The sequence below is a fragment of the Trachemys scripta genome, chromosome 2, assembly GCF_013100865.1.
Source record: "Trachemys scripta elegans isolate TJP31775 chromosome 2, CAS_Tse_1.0, whole genome shotgun sequence".
NCBI classification, from domain to species: domain Eukaryota; kingdom Metazoa; phylum Chordata; order Testudines; family Emydidae; genus Trachemys; species Trachemys scripta.
In genome coordinates this window covers 224,400,459-224,420,180 of record NC_048299.1, presented here as the reverse complement: position 1 = coordinate 224,420,180, position 19,722 = coordinate 224,400,459, and the positions used below count along the sequence as shown (strand labels likewise).

Genomic DNA, 19,722 nt, shown 5'->3' with positions numbered 1-19,722 from the left:
TGCTCTCTGTATGTGTGTATATATATCTCCTCAATATATGTTCCATTCTATATGCATCCGAAGAAGTGGGCTGTAGTCCACGAAAGCTTATGCTCTAATAAATTTGTTAGTCTCTAAGGTGCCACAAGTACTCCTGTTCTTCTTTTTGCGGATACAGACTAACACGGCTGTTACTCTGAAACTTGTCATTATGCAAGGCACTGCATTTAGCCGTATGGAATGGAAATCCATATATGTTCCATTCTGTATGCATCCAAAGAAGTGGGCTGTAGTCCACGAAAGCTTATGCTCTAATAAATTTGTTAGTCTCTAAGGTGCCACAAGTACTCCTGTTCTTCTTTTTCCAATAAACTTAAAACAAGATTTATTTGAACGATCTTGGTGAGATTCCTAGGACACAGTAGGACCAATTTTGAGGTGGGCATAAGCTTATTTAAGTCATTTATGGACAAACTAGTCACATCAGAATGGCCTGTTGAGCTCTGACGGACTCTTAGAGGGTGTCAAACGATTGGTGAAGACTTAAGTTTTCACTTCTTCAAAACCATCCATGATTAATGCTAGAATGTACCTGGGTTTCGGTTTTTGCTAGGAACTAGATTTTTTTGAAAACAGTCTGTTTCCTGTTGATTCTGTGGCAGCCATTACAATATAAATGTGTATTTTGTTGACTTGGCTTTCTAGATTTTACAGATTTTGACCTTAGTGATTTGTACCAAATGGAGGAGAGATTTGTGTGGTTTTGGACTTTTCTATCCCAGTGTCTGAAGACCTCAGAGGATCTAAATTTAGAAATACCATAGGGTATTATTTGGGACACCTCACATTGGCCACTGTCGGAAGACAGGATACTGAGTTAGATGGACCTTTGGTCTGACCCAGTATGGCCATTCTTATGGTTTTTAAAGTTTATATTTATAAAGCATATCACAAATTCTTTTGGTAGTTTGAAGAGCAGTTTCATCATGGGATATCATGGAAATTAGCCAATAAAATGAAGCTGCTAAATGTACAAACAAATAATTTTAACCTCAGACTGAAGCAACCTACAGCTGGCTTTGGTTCCCACAAAGAGATGCATGTTGCAATATTCCACTGCATAGTTTTATAAATCCCTTAAGCTTCTCTTTTCCATTGCTTCCCTATCAAACAGCACAATCAAAAAGGCAGGTCCTGAAAAGTGCTGAGCATGTCCTGTGAAATGCACACTCAAGTTCAATTAGGCCTGCTATGCTCCCTTTGAATGTCAGTGTTCTCACTGAATTCAGTGGGAACAGAAACAGGACCACTAACTTCAATAGGTGTTTGAATCACTTAGCATCTTCATCTAAGAGTCCAAATTCCCCTTGCGCCGGATACTCAGAGAAGACAATATTCCCATTTGCCTCCAAAGCTTCTGCTGGCATCTCTCCTTAGCTACCTCCGAGATATTATTTAAATTAGGTGTTCTTAGATTTTGTCATAGTGAACTTCCCTAAGCTAATAAAAAGAACACTGCACCTCTCCACAGTTTATTAAGACAACACAAATAACTGAAAATCCTATATTTTGCAAAGATACAATTAATAAAGTAGAAGGGCTTTGATCAATATAATTACAAGAGTACAAGTGTGTTATCTTGCACTTCTGTTACAAAGAGTACAAATGGCAGCAGCAATTAAATTGCACAAACATTTTAGGTCATCATAATCCCTACTTACTGTGCGACACCTCCCCCAACCCTCACTTCTCTGGGGCCCAAAAATGAAGAGACAAGGTCTCACGGGTGCTGGGCCTACAGGCAGGGAACAGGGATCCCCTTTAGTGCATGTGGCCCATCATGTGAAGGCAGCAGGGTTCCCAGGCAGAATGGGGGCCAGAGTGTGGCACTCACAGGTCTGCAAGCACCAGGAGCTCCGTGTAGGTCCAGAGCAGCAAGAAGTTGAAGAGGGTACTGAGTTAGTAGCCAGGACTGACCACCGCTGTCACCAACTGGAACTAGACTATTACCATGGGGGAGGGAGAGTATCACCCCAACAAGAACTTCACAGGGCCCCGGATCCTCCTGAGACCTGACCTAAACAGCCACAGGGATCCTGACCCCAGTTGGCTCTTCCCCAGGAATGGGGAGGAAGGTGACACCAACGACCTCAGCAGAGTTCAGAGCCCACTTCACACAAGGGCTGCCGCCTTGATGGGGGCACTGACCCAGAAATGAACAGCTTCAGAGGACCAGAAAGAGAACCCTTCTGGTAAGCCCAGTTCACCCAGCCCCACTGCCCAGGAATGAACGGTAGCTCTGCAGTGAATGATGCAAATCCCCCAGGATATTGCAGGACAGGGCTGTGATGGGGATGGGGACCATGGAGAAGGAGGGGAGCCACAACACCACCACTGCAGGGCAGGGCTGAGAAGAGGAGACACATGGGGATAGAGGAGAGCCCCTGGGACACTTCAGGGAGTGCTTCAGCCAAAGGGAGGTGCACCAGGGGAGATGGAGGAGCTCTATATGAGCTGGGCATCAGCATGGGAATAAAATGGGGGGCATGAGAGGTCCTGTGATGCTGGGGGGGGGGGAATGGGGAAGCAGGAGAGCTGCTGCGCTGCAGCAGGCAGGGCCACGCTGGGCAGCATAGCCCTGGGTGGAGCAGAGTAGTACCTGCAAGCTACTTTCCCTGGTATGCTCCCATTCCTGCACTGCTCCTTGGGTGGAGCCCTGGCTCCCTCTGCCCCTTCCCAGCCCGAGCAGAGTTCTGGATTCACTCTGACATGCAGCACCACACCCTGGCCAAAAGACAGGCAACAGGCACCTCCCCTGCTGTGGGCCCACACCTACCGAGGGAGGCGTACCCCATAATTTGAGACTCTCTGATTTAAACTACTCTCCATTAGTCTTGCTACTGAGATCACAAGCTGTGCTGGAATTTAGAAATTTCCTATTGGCTACATGCTACTCTGGCCTCATAGACAACATAAACCTGTTATATCCTTCCTCCGCCCTCCCTCATTAGCTATGAGTTTATTGAGGGTTACGTTTTTCTTACTGACCTTCAACAAATTTTCTGATATTCTGTGCAAGATTTTGGACACTGCTGGGAAGGTTCCAAGGGTCTTGCTTGATGTGAAGTCGTAATCTCTTTGGACAGCTAAGCTTAGGTTCCATTTCCTGCTGAAATGCTAAGCAAAGGAAAAAAAATACCTCTTTAGTTTAAACATCCTCAGAAACCCACTGTATTTCTTTCTGAGTTGAATAGTCTTAACATTAAGAAGTGCCTGCAATTTCCTGAAATTTTGTCTTGACTGCTGTTACCTATAGCTTTTCAAATAATTTAATTCACTAAATACCCGTATAAAAAGTCAAGCAATAAGTAATTAGTAAAGTAAAGAAGTAAAAAGTACATCAGTAATAAGTAATTTAAATAACACATGAATTCAACTACGTGTTTCGTGGTTTAAGCGCTTTTTTAAACCTTTATCACATCCACTCAAGAATTCATATAATAGTGGACAATAAGCTATACCAAAATTATCAGAAAAATAATCTTCCTTACTTAACACAGAAACTTTGGCTGTTTAACCTAGACTAGCCTTCAGATCACTAAAAGTATCCCTGACATTATTATGGTATATCTATATAAAACTGCATTGTCACACAGAATATACATCCCCCTTTTTTTTAGTTCTCGTTCTAAATCATCTTTGTGAAATGGATATCCAATATAAAGACCCCAAAAGATATTTCATATCTTGCAACTAGTTGCACATTTATAATTAAATAATGTTTTCTGAATGGTTTGTCGTGGAAAATTTTGCCAGGCATTCAGTCTGAAAACAACGATAAACATTTGTGTGCATAAATGTCATCTGTGGGTCATACCCATCTTTCCCTAAAACAACTTTAAAGGTTCTAAAAATGAAAATAGCTGCTAGAAAGAAATCTCACTATGTCTGTATTAACTTCTGGGCAGACTCACTGCAGGGCTAGTGAGTGGAAAGGCATGATGCATCAGAGAGTCAGATAACAAGCTGGTATATAAGGGTGTAGCTTCTCTGGCTTCAATGGAACTATGCTGATTTATGAAAGCTAAGGATCTGATCAATGACCCATTATAATTAATGCATTTTATTTGCTGAAAGTTGTATATGTTTACAGTAACTCAGAAACCAAAGCATTTTACAGTAGCATTATTTCTATTACCCACCCAACATTCAGTTGTATTTCCCAATCTCCCATACAGTCTTTTTTCAAACTCAGTTCACCCAAAAAGCCTTTCAGTAGCAATTTTTAAAAGTGTATCAATCCTGCTAAATGGCTCTAATCCTGCAAACACTTCACACACATTTAAGTTTAGACTGAACACTTATATACATGATTAACTTTGGACCTACACGTATAGAAGCATGTATGCAGACCTAAAGTTAATCATATACATAACTCTCAGAAGGATCAGGGCCTCAAATTACACCTAGAACTATTTTAAATAATTAATATTTAGAATAAGAATTCACACTAAAGAGTTGCTTATTATTTATGAAGTACAATTTTACAAGAAGAAAATATCCACAAAGATAGAAAAGGTCAGGCATTAATAGTTAAATGTAATCAGAAAGTACTTCAGTTGCTAGAATAGAAATAATATGAATCAGAAAAACACTTGTAATATATTAAAACTGATTTTTGCTTCAAAGCCTCAGCAATTTTATATTCAATTCAGAGGCTGTAATTTCAGCTTAACTTTCAAGAAAACCTAAATGCCTTATGCAAGGAAAGTGAAAATGTACTAGCTAAGAACAGTAATATCTATGTAATAAAAAATTTGAATGGCAATTATTCCAGAATATAACGTGAACAGAAAAGATTGGGTTGTTCTTTAACATCCAAATCAAATACTATATTTTCATACAGATGTGCCCTGTATCTCTTTGTACCACCTGTTGATTCTAGTACTTAGTTTTAAATGTTACCTTGCAGGCCTCGACCTGGCGTGAAGAACTTGGTTTGTTCAAAGGCCCTCATTACAGCTGGTCCTTTCAGAAGATTGACAATTGAGTCTACCTGTTAGGATCAAAGTTCTGTGAGTGGCTTGCCTTTTTCATAACAATGTTTAGAAAGATCTGCTCTGAATGAGAAAAAAGGAATAGTGAAAAAATGATTACTTTATATTTGTTTGTAATTACGGTAATTTAAATGTTGGCTGTAGCTAACAACTCAAGACTAGAAAATTTGCTAAGATAAATCTAAGGAACTGTTCTCTTCAGTAATTCTGGGTTAGTAGCCCCAGGGAAGGATAAAAAGTAATACATATCATTCAAGTAAACAGTGGAAAGCAGAAGCAGCAAGGAAACCCCCACTTGTGGCAGCCAGCTTTTCTCTGATGGTTTGAATATAGACCAATACTGTTAAGCAGTCTAAGGAAAAAAATCTCATACCTGACCAAAAAGATGCTCCAAACAGCTATGAAGTTTGTCCTGTTTATCATGAGAAATGCGAACACTTAAGGGAAGTTCATCACCTGTGTGTAAAATATTTTAAATCATAATTAACTTCAGGGCTCAGTATACTTTTCAAAATCATACAGATCTGGGCTACTCTGCTATGCATACAAGCTGATGCTTAAGCTTTTAGATCCTTCTGTATTTAGCACTTTACACTAATCTGTGAGATTCTTTTGTAGACTAGTTTTATAATGTAGCAAAAGTAAACAACAACAACAAAATGGCATCTGTACAATAAATCACACATCACCCTTTGTGAAGTAGGTAACTATTGTATTATTTATACCTTTTTATAAACTAAAGGCCAGAAACTTTAAGCAAAATGCCCAGGCCATATTGTAAAAGTTGGGAATAGAAACTAGAAGTCAGGTGTCCCTGATCTGTGTTCCACCAACTAGACCACAGTTCTCTGAAAGAAAAATGACAAGATCACTGAAATATCAGCTAGCTATTTATACCACCTAGACCACAGTCACTGAATGCACTGACATAACATTTTTATAAGGACCCTGCAAATATTTCACAATCTTTATGCTATTGCTAATGAAATGGCTCTGATAGTTCAGTAGTTTTTCAAGAGGGATAAATATGGCATTAAAATGAAAAAGGAACTATCAAGTGGCAAATAGGTAAGAATTTGCATCTATGATTATTTAAATTCAATTTGTTCAACCTTGACATAGAATAGAATATTATGGTGAGCGTGTCTTTCTGAGGTCTCACTCTCCCCAGCATTTGTACACAGTGGTATTTTGTATTCAGAGTCTTATCTCCTGTCTGAGACAGAACTCCCTGTTTATGTAAAATTCCTCTTCTTTTGAGCAATATAATGCATTGCCCAGGCCAAAGTGGGAAGCTGGTTAAAATGAGTCTCTGACATCTTTTACTAATCCACTATATTTTCAGCTGGATTGGAAAATGGGCTTTGTTATATAGAAAGGGTAAAAGTGCAACATACACTAAGCAGAAGTGAAATGCTACACTCTTGCCACCTACTATGATGAAGACAGACATGCCTGTGAATAAAACAAACAAAAACTATCTCCAGAAGAACTAATAAAGGAATTTGTAGATTATTTTTTAATCTTACCTGAGTCCATTTCATCACTGTGAAAGTAAGAACTGCACTGGCTACTGCAAATGCTGGTAAATGAGGCAATGGAGTTCCTGTTGCTATTGCAATCACTTGAAAAACAAAACAAAATAGTGCATCCTGATGTACAGGAACTATATCAAAGCACAAAAAGTACAGTGCCTTTCCTTTTTCTTAAACTTTCCTCTCCTCCCGAGGTCTTTTACAATGCTTTACCCTTGACTTTCAGTTTATGACATCATACAAAATATGTAGAAACTACTATTTGTCTCTGATAGGACTCAGAGGGCTAGATTCCCAGAATAGATGCTTCGGTTGTCTCCACCTCATGTGTGTGAACAAATAGTTTCACATTGAAAATATACAGTTCCACATACAAATCAAGTAACTTTTCATGCAGGTGAGTGGCTGTTTTTGGAGATGTGGCCTCAAATGTGTTAATTTCTCCACATTTAAATTCTGTACACCTACCTACCCCATAACTCTTATAAATGATGAATCATGCTGGCTTAGGACTTGCAAACTGGAATTTATAATGAGGTTAGAAAAGAATTAAACTATTAAACAAGATTAAAAATGACAATTTTCTCCCTTTAACCATGGTTTATGAGCCCATCCTTTGAGCTACTGGCAGTGCAATAGGATAAGTGCTAGTGGACCTCTGCACCTGCACAAAGCCCCAGTGGACTTCTCTGTAACTCTCTGTGGCTACAAAAGTCTACTCATATGAATCCAGTTGCTGGATGAGGGCTCCTGTGTGTATAGAGTAGGGGGCAGGTGGTAGTGGTGAGGATTTTACTTCTTCCTGTATCTGATTATATGGAGACTTCTACTATTTTTGGTACTGCAGAGATCACTGTACAGTCTTGTGATTTTTTTTTATGCCAAATTTGTGTTTCTGTACAAGGAGTGAGAATGAATTCATCCATATCACACTGAGGGGGGGAAATCTAAGATTTTTTGTTAACATATTTCCAAATGGATTTGAACCCACAGGCTGTAACAGCAACCAAGTCAGACATATCATCTAATCAGCACCAGAGTATTTGGTTTAAATGTAAGAGTTTTCAGGTGTTAAAGTAATTATCCAGCAGAGGGAGGCCACAATGTCCCATGAATGTAAGAGAAACTTATCATCTAGGTACCTCTCAATCAATTTCCTGCCATTATAGGGGCCTTGGGCATTGATGCATCTCAGTCCCTTATTCTCTGCCAGTGGCACATAATAGCTCAGTCTCCTGAGAGCTGTAATACTTTTTGGTCTAATTCTGGCTGTTGAGGTGGTATGGGGGTGGCTGAGGGGTGTTTGGCAGCTTATGATACAGAAGAGGTCAGACTAGATGATCGGGCAGTCCCTTCCAGTCTTAAACTCTATGATTCTAAATTCTATTCTATAAAAGCATTTAGTTTAAAATGGCTGCAGAGTTCCAAATGCATGCCCTACTTCATACCATGCATAACAAAGTTAATAAAATAGGACTCCATTTTATATTATTATTATACACCTCTACCCCGATATAATGTGACCCGATATAACACGAATTTGGATATAACGTGGTAAAGCAGTGCTTCGCGGGGGGTGGGAGGGCAGAGCTGCGCACTCTGGTGGATCAAAGCAAGTTCGATATAACACAGTTTCACCTATAATGCAATAAGATTTTCTGGCTCCCAAGGAAAGCGTTATATAGAGGTAGAGGTGTATTTATAAATTGTTTACATATATGTTAATACCACAAAGAGGGAAGAGCATTTTTGGATAGGATGAGGGGGATGTAATTTAGGGTGCTGTCCACTAAATGACTGAAACCATGTTGGTAACAAAATGTTTCTAGCATAGAGTCCCGAAGAGTAATGAGAATTTCTGGCTGGATATTAAGAAATATTTTCTGATGATGATCTCTAACAGACTTTGGAAAAGTCTCCCAAGGGAGAATGGTGGAAAGCTCATCACTAGGGTCATTTAAAAACTGGACTGAACAAAGCACAAAAGAATAAAACATGGGTAAACATGGGGGGAAATCAGATTTAACCACTTCTTAGCCATATATTTCTGCATAAGTATTGTATTGTAGTGTTTAATAGAAATTTGCATAAGAACACAACTAATAAATGAAAATGTCCTACATTTCCCATAATGTCTGCTCTCACACAGAGATGGGGGGAGGAATAGCTCAGTTTGTTTGAGCATTGGCCTGCTAAACCCAGGGTTGTAAATTCAATCCTTAAGGGGGCCATTTAGGGATTGGGGCAAAAATTGGGCATTGGTCCTGCTTTGAGCAAGGGGTTGGACTAGATGACCTCCTGAGGTCCCTTCCAACCCTGATATTCTATTATTTCAATTGCATTTACAGTGATTTACTGGAATTTGCTGCCTGTTCATTTAACTGCATTAGATAATATTTTTAAAATATCCACTGTTATAACTGACAGTTGCACTAATAATTGGTATTATGTGCATGGGAATCTGAGGGGGGGGGATTGTTTGTTTTGGGGGTATTTTTTACACACGTTAGAAAGATTACAGAAGTTTGGGATCAGACTAAAGCAGATGATCTAAGAAGCATTTAGTTCCTTCCACTTCAGACACCAAACTGCTAGTTCATATCAGCCAGGCTGCAATAATCAAACGTTAGCTCATGAAATTGGTCTTCAAAATAACAAAGAGTGCTGCTACTATTCCACCATTCTAAGAGACGTTTTACTTTTTGACCCCAGTAATCTGTTTAAATTGCAAATTGAAGTTAAACTGAATATACATCATCTGCATTTACATAATCCATTCTTCATTCCAAGTATCGGAAAATGTTCACAGTTGCTATGAATACTACTTCTTTTTCAAAGTATTATATATTTTAATTCCATAGTAAAGCTTTTATTATTGTTAGTACTAGAGATAGGATGATCCAGCAATGTTTAGACTGGGATGTTACCAGAGTTAAATGTTGGGGTTCAGATTTTTATTCAGGTCTTTAACTGTGATTGAGATTAGATTTGGAAACTGACTCAAAATACAAACATCTGGGGGTTTGCTTGGGCCTAATTCCACTACAGAACACCACAGCCAAAACTGTCTGTTTCTATGTTCTGCAGCACACTGAATCAGAACCTGGCAAATGGATCCATAGTTCTGGCTATGCTCCTCTGGGGATATTCAGATCCAGAGTTCTGGTAAAGTCCATCTCTAGTTATTATTACAGGAAAAGACTTGTATTACAATAGAAAATAATCCATCTTGATTACTAAAATATAAAATTCTCCCTTTACAAGAAGTAATAACCATTGTATTTTGATATTCTTTAAAGCCATTTTGAAAATCTACAATGCTGCACATTATGCTGCTGTATCCGAAAGATTGAAATAAAAAAGATTATTAATAAAACTACCTGTATGAATCTCTGTTGCTGATGGTGTCATGACCAGAATCTTCCTGCTCATCACCTGCTACATTGAAACAGACCCTTTTCCCATTCCTTTCTCCCTTTTCATTGTCACTCTCTGCTGGTATTACGAGCTCAGGTGTTTTACGTTCTGATTTGGGAGAATAGGTTATTGAAGAGAGAAGGCTGCAATGTGACAAAATTAATCGGGATGAATGCATTTTTTCAAAAGTAAGCTGATGATAATTATCATCATCATCCAACATGCATTACTACATTTCTCTGTTGTTCTTTTCCATTATTTTGTTCCCTATGAAAAGGCCACAAAACCTATTTTTTAATTCAGACTCATGTCCATTGTAAAATTATGGCCAACTAAAGCCAAAAAAAAAAAAAAAAAAAGACACTACTGTAAAAAACAGCAACAAAAGTTTAATGAGTCAAAATCATGCTTCAATCAAAGCAACACAAAATAGTAAGTCGTGCAATAAACCAATTCTTCTTCTTGGGGAAAAAAAGTTACCATATTATATCCTTGAAGTCCTTTTGGTGACTAATTATAAACTTAAACCATATATTTGCATATGCAAAACTAGTAAATTAACCACAGAAAACATTTCTCTGTGCAAAACAGGTAATTACTTACTAAATGCTTATGATACCCAAATTACTAGCTTTCATGTGTCATTCTGCCTTATTCTAATAAAAGGTTCTGGGAAATTTTATTTTAAAGTCTGTACCTTCATCAACATTCCAAATGACCACACCACCATAACTGGTCAGATAAAGTGATGTGTCACTTGATTTGCCATGACCAATTAGGTAGTGTTGTGCCATCATGTTTATGAACAGCACCTCTCTGAATCATACCTTACTCATTTGATAACAGCAGAACTCCATTTATATGATCTAATTGGGACTAGAGTGAGATTGGATAAATCAAAAATTCAGATAATCTGGAGAATGAGAAGGCGCAAGGCTGCAGCGCCGTCTAGCAGCCAGAGGAGAAATCACTCACTTCTGGACCTGTGTGTACTGGTTGTTCAATTAATACAGAGAGCTGGATAGTGGAGGGTCGGATAATCAGAGTTCTATTGTACTTATCCAGAAGCCTCTACGTAGAGCTCCATTTGAAACTTGATGTGATCAACTGACACCCAAAAGCTGTGGAAATTTTTATACCTGAACATGTACAAATACCACAATGAAGTCATACTACTATATAGTTATTCATCTTCTTCCCATGAAACACATGTTCTAATAGACTTTATGAAAGAAAAAACGAATACACACAATGTTATTTTAATTCCAGTTACTGGAAATCAAAACTGCAAAGGAAGATTAACATTAACAACATCTGAACAAAAAATTAGATGCAGCATTAGACTTCTGCAACAAGTCCTTTCTAGCTATCTTTTCAATTAGCAGTGGCCGGGCTATGTTCAAAAATAGTTTAAAAGCTTTGAATCCCTATACTGTGTTTGTTAAGTAACAGCTGTCACCACGGTTGGCTTGGTAGTGTTGGCAAGTGCTCTGCTTCTAACCCAAGATCAAATATATGTCAGGGGCACAAGTGTAGGTGACATCATATCTTTACATCTAAAGAGCAACTGCAAAACACTTGTATTCGTGAGACTGAAAATATCCTCTTTGGTTTTTAAAAGGTAGCTTACAGAATTCCCCTTCTTTACACTCTCTATCTACACAATAAATCACTGATGCTAAAGGCATTTTATCAATCAAAATTAACAAAGGACATTTCTGATTAAAAGCACTGTAAACTTTTACATTCCGTTTTGTGAGATTTGCACAGGTCTAACTGAGGAAGGTAGCATATACCAATTCTAAACACTAATGAAAAGATAATAACTCACCTAATAACTTTGTTCAGCTACAGAGCCACATCAGTACCAAACTACTAATCTCTCCACTGCTTTGATGAATATAATCTACTTGAAATCAATGCAATTCCAAACTGATCTGCAAAGTTTTTGTTCCACAAACTAAGCACACCATGACTGATTGCCATATAGGGAAGTGATTTTTTCTGAATGAACATATTTTCCTTCACACTCAGAATTCTGCTAACACAATAGTTTTAGTCATTCTGTGTAACACAACATTTAAAAAACTAACTCAATGTTAAAACCATAAAATCTTTGAGCATACATAAATAATATATTGTCTCAGAAACTGATAGAGATTTAAGTAGTTCTTCAAAGGTTTCAAAATCATCCATTGAGAGGCACAATATCCGAGTGTACATTATCCCTATAATGTTAATTTGCTGTACCACTAGCAGCATATAATTTTTACTATCTATTAAACATAATCTCTCTCTCTCTCTCACACACACACACACACACACACACACACACACACACACACACACACAGAGAGAGAGAGAGAGAGAGAGAGAGAGAGAAATCTGGCCCTGTTGAAGTTAATGAATGTTTTGCCATTGACTTCAACAGGCCAGGATTTCACCCAGATCCTCTAAAGAAACCATTTGATCATTTTTTGTATAGCATTCTCAATCCCTAAGATTAATTGCTGTGACACAGACTTTTCCCCTGAATATCTTCTGTTTATACAGTACCTAGTACATTGGAAACCAATCACAGTAATAATAATAAATAATTAATAATTCAGCAAATATTGATTTTGATTTTATTTTTATACCATAACAGCAAATCTATTAACAGGAATTCTGCAGTAGTTGTAAACTGGAAGGATCAGTTTGTTTAAATGTACATAAATATATATATGCATGGTTATTAAAGAACACATTCGCACATTTTGATTCAAGCAGAGTGATTTAATTATTTTGTATTATTTTATGTGTTTTATTTCTTAACATTCCCTCTTTCACCCTAAGAACTCATGGTCATGACTGTGTTGTAAGTAGTACATGGTGTACTGTATTAACAGTTCACACCCAGACTATCCAGGCCTCCATCTTTCCCATTCTTCCTGTTTGGAGCTTTTAAGTAGGCCTCTTGGGTATCCTGCTTCCTGTACAGAACTACTTTCCGCCAAGACAATCAAACTCTGGCAGTGCAGTCAAAGTCCACAGGGAATAAAGATGAAAAGTCTGATGCTTATAGGCAGTAAAGTGTAAAACCTTTAAAATAAATCTTTGCACCTTATATAGGTTTTCCTACCAGTTCAATTTACAGAGACTCTGTTAATGAAGAAAAATATTAACCCAGACTCTTGTATACTGTTTACGTTTGCAACTGTGTGAGCCACAAAATTTATATATTCTTATAGATAGCACATTCATGCTTGTATGAAAGAGAGCTCAGAAGTCCCTGAGGCTTTATGCAAACTCTAGGGAGCAGGGGGGAAACCAATGATAGCCTAAGTAACCAGAAACTACTGAAATATTAATTGAGCCTTCAAATACAAAACGTATTGATCATTTTATAACTTTAAAGAAGACTGACAATTTAAAGACATTATAATGCTGTTGCTTTATTTTTGTGCTCATCCAGCAATGAAAAGATTTTATTTCTGATTTGCTAAATTAATTAGTTAAATTATGTGTAAAGACATGGGGAGTAGAGATTTATCTCTTACATTCTTTTGCAAACCCTAAGCTGTATTTACTTTCATTTAACCACTTCAAACCTGGTATACTATACAGCATACATCTAGGGGGGAGAAAAAACACATAGTAGCCGTTTGGAAACAAGATGTACATCACTGCTTACCTCCAAAGGAGGTATTGATAATTTTTCTTCCTGAGCACTGATCAAGGGCCAAGCCTTAGTAAAGTTTACTGGTCTTGAAAGCAGCTGTTCTAGTCCCAAGTATTTCTGCTCCTGGGAGATCATTAAATAGTAGCTCTTGCTGACTAAGCGAACCTAATTTATTTGTTAAAAAAAGTTTCTAGTATTTGTATTTTTATAAATTTAGGTTTAAATTTAAAGCCACTCAGTAGTGCCATAAAATTTAAATACAAATTATTTTTTGTTCCTTTTCTCTTGTTTTCTCTCCTAGTGAAGTCTGAGAGATGACATGGATCTCATATTGCCTCTTCCCCCCAAACAGTTACTGTTTCCACAGCCAAGAGAAAAGCTATAGTGGTTCAATGAAGCAAAGTAGAAACTATGTCACGCTCAGAAAGAAAGAAAAAAGAGAGCAAGAAAGAACAAAGTTCAAAATTGCCTGTACTTAAATTCTTTGGACCATTGTAGCTCTACTTGAATATGAACAGGGACTGCTTCTGCTGATCTCATGCAACAACGTTCAGATGGGTTCAGATTAGACCAGGCAAGTTTATGCATCAATAGTTTGGAATGCCCACATTTGATTTATCAATATATCCCATGTAGGGTGACCAGATGTCCCGTTTTTATAGGGACAGTCCCATTTTTTGGGACTTTTTCTTATATAGGTGCCTATTATCCCCCACTCCCTGTCCCGTTTTTTCACAGTTGCTATCTGGTCACCCTAATCCCATGGGACATTAAAGGTATATATAGATGATATCATTTACTTACTCATCTATCTGAGAGACACACGTTTCCACCTCTTTCAGTGCAGTTTGCAATTTGCCCAACAATTTCTGATAGACATCTTGTGTTTCTAAGTCCTCTTCCTTTAACAGATATCTCAGACCATGGCCTTCCTGTTGACCTAGGGAATGTCCTGAAGGGGCTGCCATGGTGGTAATGGTATGTTGTATGTAAACCATGGGACCCAGTTTACCTGCATGTGATGCAAATAAAGTCAAGTTCACATCTTCTATCTTTCAATACAAATTACTTTTAAAAGTCAAATCTATAACGGGAAATAATTACCGGATTAAAATATTAATTTTTCATATTTTATCTTACAAATTCAATGTTGGAAGTATAAACGTGGAAAAATTAGTTGATCTGTTCTTGTTAAAGAGGAAGGCTATATAATTCTGCATGTTAATGTGCCATGTAATGTAACACAAAAGAAAGAGTTAGTACATAATTATGTCAAGATTTTCTTATAAATTTATAAGCAAATCCATACTAACAATATATAGCCATTTCTTAGTGGAGTGTCCTTATGTTTAATATTGAGACAGTGTCCAAAACTGGTTAAATCTGAAAACTATAAACTAGGCGAGTTGGTAGATATTCTTCGTTCAAGTTTAGGTGGGCATTCTGGCTTACCTTGCTCACTATTTTTGTTTTCTTTCTCATGTGAAGAATGCTTTCTGCTGTCTAGCTGCACACCAAAGGCACTACCAAGAGAAGTTGAGGTTTTAGGATACGAGACTTCCATTACATTGATATGGCAGTTGGTTGGACAGAAATCGCTGCTGTGAAGTGGTGAGATCTTTGACTTGGCCTGTTTAAAGGTAGGCCATGCTCTATTTTTTAACACTCGTGAAAACTAGAAGTAAGAAAGAGAAGAAAGTTCTGATTAATAGTTTTCTGTGCATAGGTAGCCAGTTGGAAAACAAAGCTTAAAAATGCTTTAGGCATTCTACCTAACCTTTCAAATTTCCATTTTTTGGGAGGAGGTGAGGAGTTCTTTCTGATTTTAGGTTTTTATTTTTAAAACAAATTATGGGTAATTTTTGCAAATTAGAAATAGATTTATATTAAGGATTTAACCCATTTATTTTCTGTCAAATGTCTCAATATTAGACTCATTTGAAGTCCTGTGCTTCTGAGGATGAGCTCCAGAAAGTATGAGAGGTCCCAAACTACAAACATAGCAAATTTCCGGTATTTTCAAGTGTGTATTATCTAAAAACACTCTCAGATATTTGCTTTAGTTTAGTTTCTAATAAATATAAAACTGGAAGCTAAAATTATGAATTTATCACAATGAGAATGAAGTTGCTGCAAAATTACAGTAAAATAAACTACAATCTCCATATTTTACAAAAGCAGCAAAGAGTCCTGTGGCACCTTATACCCACTTCTTGGAATTCACCCATGAAATCTCATGCTCCTATACGTTTGTTAGTCTATAAGGTGCCACAGGACTCTTTGCTGCTTTTACAGATCCAGACTAACACGGCTACCCCTTTGATATTTTACAAACTTTGCTACACTTGGGAATTAGAAAATGTCTCAACTTTGAAAACTGAAGTACTGGTTAAATAAGGCATAGACTTCTAAGAAATAAATCTTTGAAAAATTAGATTGAAATAGTGCAGAGACGTTTATTGACCCACAGGCAGTACATCTATTTTACTTCTACAGTGTTCCTCTGAATCAATGAAGATTTCTTCTTATGTTCATTCCTGTAACTATTCTTGTCCCATTTCCCAAGAAGTGTTACTTCAGAGAATTAGATCATAATCATGATGACAAGACCATTATAAAATCTTAGATTAGGTGACCACATGATGTGAAGCACAACTGGATTAGGGTTTATGTGAAAACATGTATCTCCTTTTCAATTCACAGTCTGGAATCAGGGGAGATTTTAATGGGAACATTCATCATCACCTGCAAGTAGTTGGTATTATTTTAATCACATCTCATCTCCAGTTAAAATATTACATAACAGGGCACATACCTTATTAAACAACGCTGATCATTAGGTTCATGCATCAGAATATTTTTTTAAAAGTTACCTTTCAAAGTGCTTACCCAATTAAATGTCCATGTACATTTCACTGATTATCTGGCTTTAAGTATCTTTTAACTGAGTCAAGCTATATCCCCTCCCGCACCGCCCATAAAGTGGTAGCTTTATGTATTGGGATTTAAACATGTGTTTACTTGTGATGCTACTGACTCTGTGTAAGCTTGATAAACATTTCTGTACAACCAGGATTCAACTAATGAATTATACTTAAATATTTGTATCTAGGACAGGATCCTGGAGATTACACGAAGTCCAATTATGGAATTGTTTAAAACTGAAGAATGTACCAAGAATTAAGAAGGCACTAAGAATATCTAATGGTAAAAATGTTCCTCCAAGCAGTACATATTTCATATATGAATCTCCCACACATCCTGTTCCACAGAGACCAAATGCCTGGTTATGATTTAATCAGGTCATAAGTCAAGTCCAAACTTCTTCTCATACATGTATTGAGAAACATCTGGGGCCCATGGCACTGAACTCAAAGTGTATTACAAGCAAAATATTCTGAAATAACAGGAACTGCAGAAAGCCACTGGGTTTCTATTTATAGAGTTCAAACTTTCACAGTGAAATTTACAGTAAAGCTAAGGCATTCTGAGAGACTTTTGTTACTATGGTTACATTTACCTTGCCAAAAGAAGGGCATATCTATTCCTGGAATATGAACACTCCAACAGTGTTTCTAACAGTCATTGAGAGCTAAACTGTGAACCTGCATCATACTTATTGATTTTGGTGAGGGTGAGTTTGAGACTTCTGAAAGTGTGGATCACACTGGCTAGAAGCAGATATTGCAATTAAAGGTCCTGTGACATTTTCCAACGTGGCTGTGCCATTGTACTTCAACCTAGACTCAAACTCTTGCTGTTCTTGCCAGGCACTCTTGTTCATAAAGACTATGCATCATACTCAGTTCACAGTAGAAAACAGGAAAGATATATGAGACAGCTATTAGTTACCTAACCTCTAAAGAACATTTCTGACTGAATGGTTAAAGTAAGTGATGCTCCCATCTCAAGAAACCCGAGGTTCACTTTAGATAGACATATGAAAGTCTGGATGTTTAGACTTATACTGGCCAAAATCTCTAGAGGTATGTCTACCCAGCGGCTTGGAGGGTGCTTCCTAGTTTGGGTAGATAGACACACTGTGGCTCTGCTCGAGCTGGTATGCTAAAAATAGTAATGTGACTACAGCAGCTTTGGTGGCAGCCTGGGCTAGCCACCCACATACGTACTCAGGGAGTTTGGCAGGATTGTATTTGGGCAGGTGGCCCAAGTCACCACCTATGTCACCGCAGCCACACTGCTATATTTAATGTGCTAGCTCAAGCTGGACAAGGGCTGTTCACTTTCATTAGGGAGCACCCTCCTAGCTGCTGACATACCCTAAGAAAGGGTCATTACCGTCTAGGAAGCAACTCCTCCACTCCCGACCTCTGTCCCATCCCTCCTCCAATTTTCATATGCAGGGTCATTAAACCTCTCACCTCTATTTTGAATTTTTTCTTGCAAAATCCCACAACAGACCAGTTTGCAAATCTCACATCCTAGATCCAGATGACAGAGGATGCAAACAGTTCAAAGGAGAGGTATCAGACCTAGTTCAGACTGGCCCCACAATTCACAAATAATTGGGGTAGGGGAGGGAGGAAACTAGAGGTCAGGAGGAGAGAAATGCAGGTTCACTTGGGGGAAATGGGCAAAGGTTTGATTAGTTTATGCCTAGCTTAGTTAAACTAGTCACACAGAAGTAGCGTGAAACTGCAGACCAAGCTCAAGAAATGTGTTCACTCATTTCCTTACAATATGCAATACACTTTTTGCCATTTTTACAAACTCGACAATTAGCTAACAGTTGTCTAATAATTTACAGTGCAGTCTGTCAGTAGTAAAAGTGAAAAGGGTTGACTCAAACTACAGTCTGCAGGTGAGGAGTTAACTTATAACAACTTTATATTTTAAATTAACATGCAATCTGAGAAGAATTTAATATCACTAATATCGCTTCACTTCGGGTAAGTTCTGAAAATTCACTAGATTTATGAATGCTGTGAAACAGAGTGCTTGGTCTTTCATTGGAAATACACAGAATTTCTGGTTATCAAGCTAGTTACTATCTATATGTTCAACATGACGAAGAGAGGATAAGACCTATCCCATGAATGAAAGGCATAATGAAGGGCACATGTATATTTAAAGGACTTCCTGAGGTTTTTCTCCCTGATGCTGGGAAAACCTGACCACTCCCAGTTACTTGCACTGGGTGGCTCCAGCACAGGCCCTAGTTCCTTACTGGTTACAAGGGGCCCCTGCCCCTTGCAAGCCTTCTTAAGTCTTTCCCTGGGAGCTCACCGCACTCCCTGGTAGGGTGGGGGTGAAGATCTCTCAGATGGGTGTTCCTCTGGTGGCTCCAGGAGTCACTACAGCAGTCCTTTACCTAGAGCAGTCCTGCTCCTTCCAACCCAGCTGACTGCAGTTTCCTCCATTTTAAAGGCCTCCTGCCTATCATACATGATATCATACAGGAGGGGTGGAACTAGCCCTGCCCGCACAGCATTACTGGCACCTTCCTCATCAGTGTGGGGTTTATACACCCCATCACAATATAATTATGCAATCACTCAGTTTAGGTACTCAGGCATCTGGGTGGGTCAAATTTAACCGCCAGATTTGTCATTGCAACCAAAATGTTTAATAGACATTCAAATTCATTATTTTTTGTTGGTTCTTCCACAACAAGGAAATAGCAGATTTTCAAGACATTTTCTGATCCATACCTTTTTATAACTAGAGATTCTTCGGTAGATATGCTCAATTTTCTCGCTGCAAATTACACTGAATCTACTTTGGAGGTCAGTGGGGATTACTTCATTTAAAGAATTCAGGCTGTTGCAGTTTTGCACAAAATGCTCATCACTTTTAGCCAGTGCTTCAAGAATCTGTAGTAATAAAGACAATGGCAGTACATTATAAAGTCAGATGAGTAAAATGAACATTACTTATCAGTCCTGATATTTACAAGCAAAAAAAAACCTGAAAATCAATTGTCCCTTAACATTTTAGGTATGCTGCGTAACTAGAAAGGATGATGCTTTGGGAGGAAAGGGTTCCCTTTAGTAACTCCTTGTCTTAGTAATAGAAACTCCAACTATACAAGTTACATACAGTGGTTTCATGA

The 19,722-nt window shown here is 38.0% G+C and overlaps 1 protein-coding gene across 1 annotated transcript in view; it reads right to left on the bottom strand.

Annotated features, from left to right (window-relative positions):
- The window catches only part of PREX2 (phosphatidylinositol-3,4,5-trisphosphate dependent Rac exchange factor 2), a gene marked incomplete in the record, with an annotated part of 298,948 nt that overhangs the window by 104,069 nt on the left and 175,157 nt on the right, over nucleotides 1-19,722 (bottom strand). The window contains 8 exon segments of the mRNA XM_034763054.1: nucleotides 3,028-3,156; nucleotides 4,945-5,035; nucleotides 5,410-5,492; nucleotides 6,566-6,660; nucleotides 9,952-10,131; nucleotides 14,454-14,661; nucleotides 15,102-15,324; nucleotides 19,322-19,483. Coding sequence (XP_034618945.1) covers nucleotides 3,028-3,156; nucleotides 4,945-5,035; nucleotides 5,410-5,492; nucleotides 6,566-6,660; nucleotides 9,952-10,131; nucleotides 14,454-14,661; nucleotides 15,102-15,324; nucleotides 19,322-19,483 — 1,171 coding nt within the window.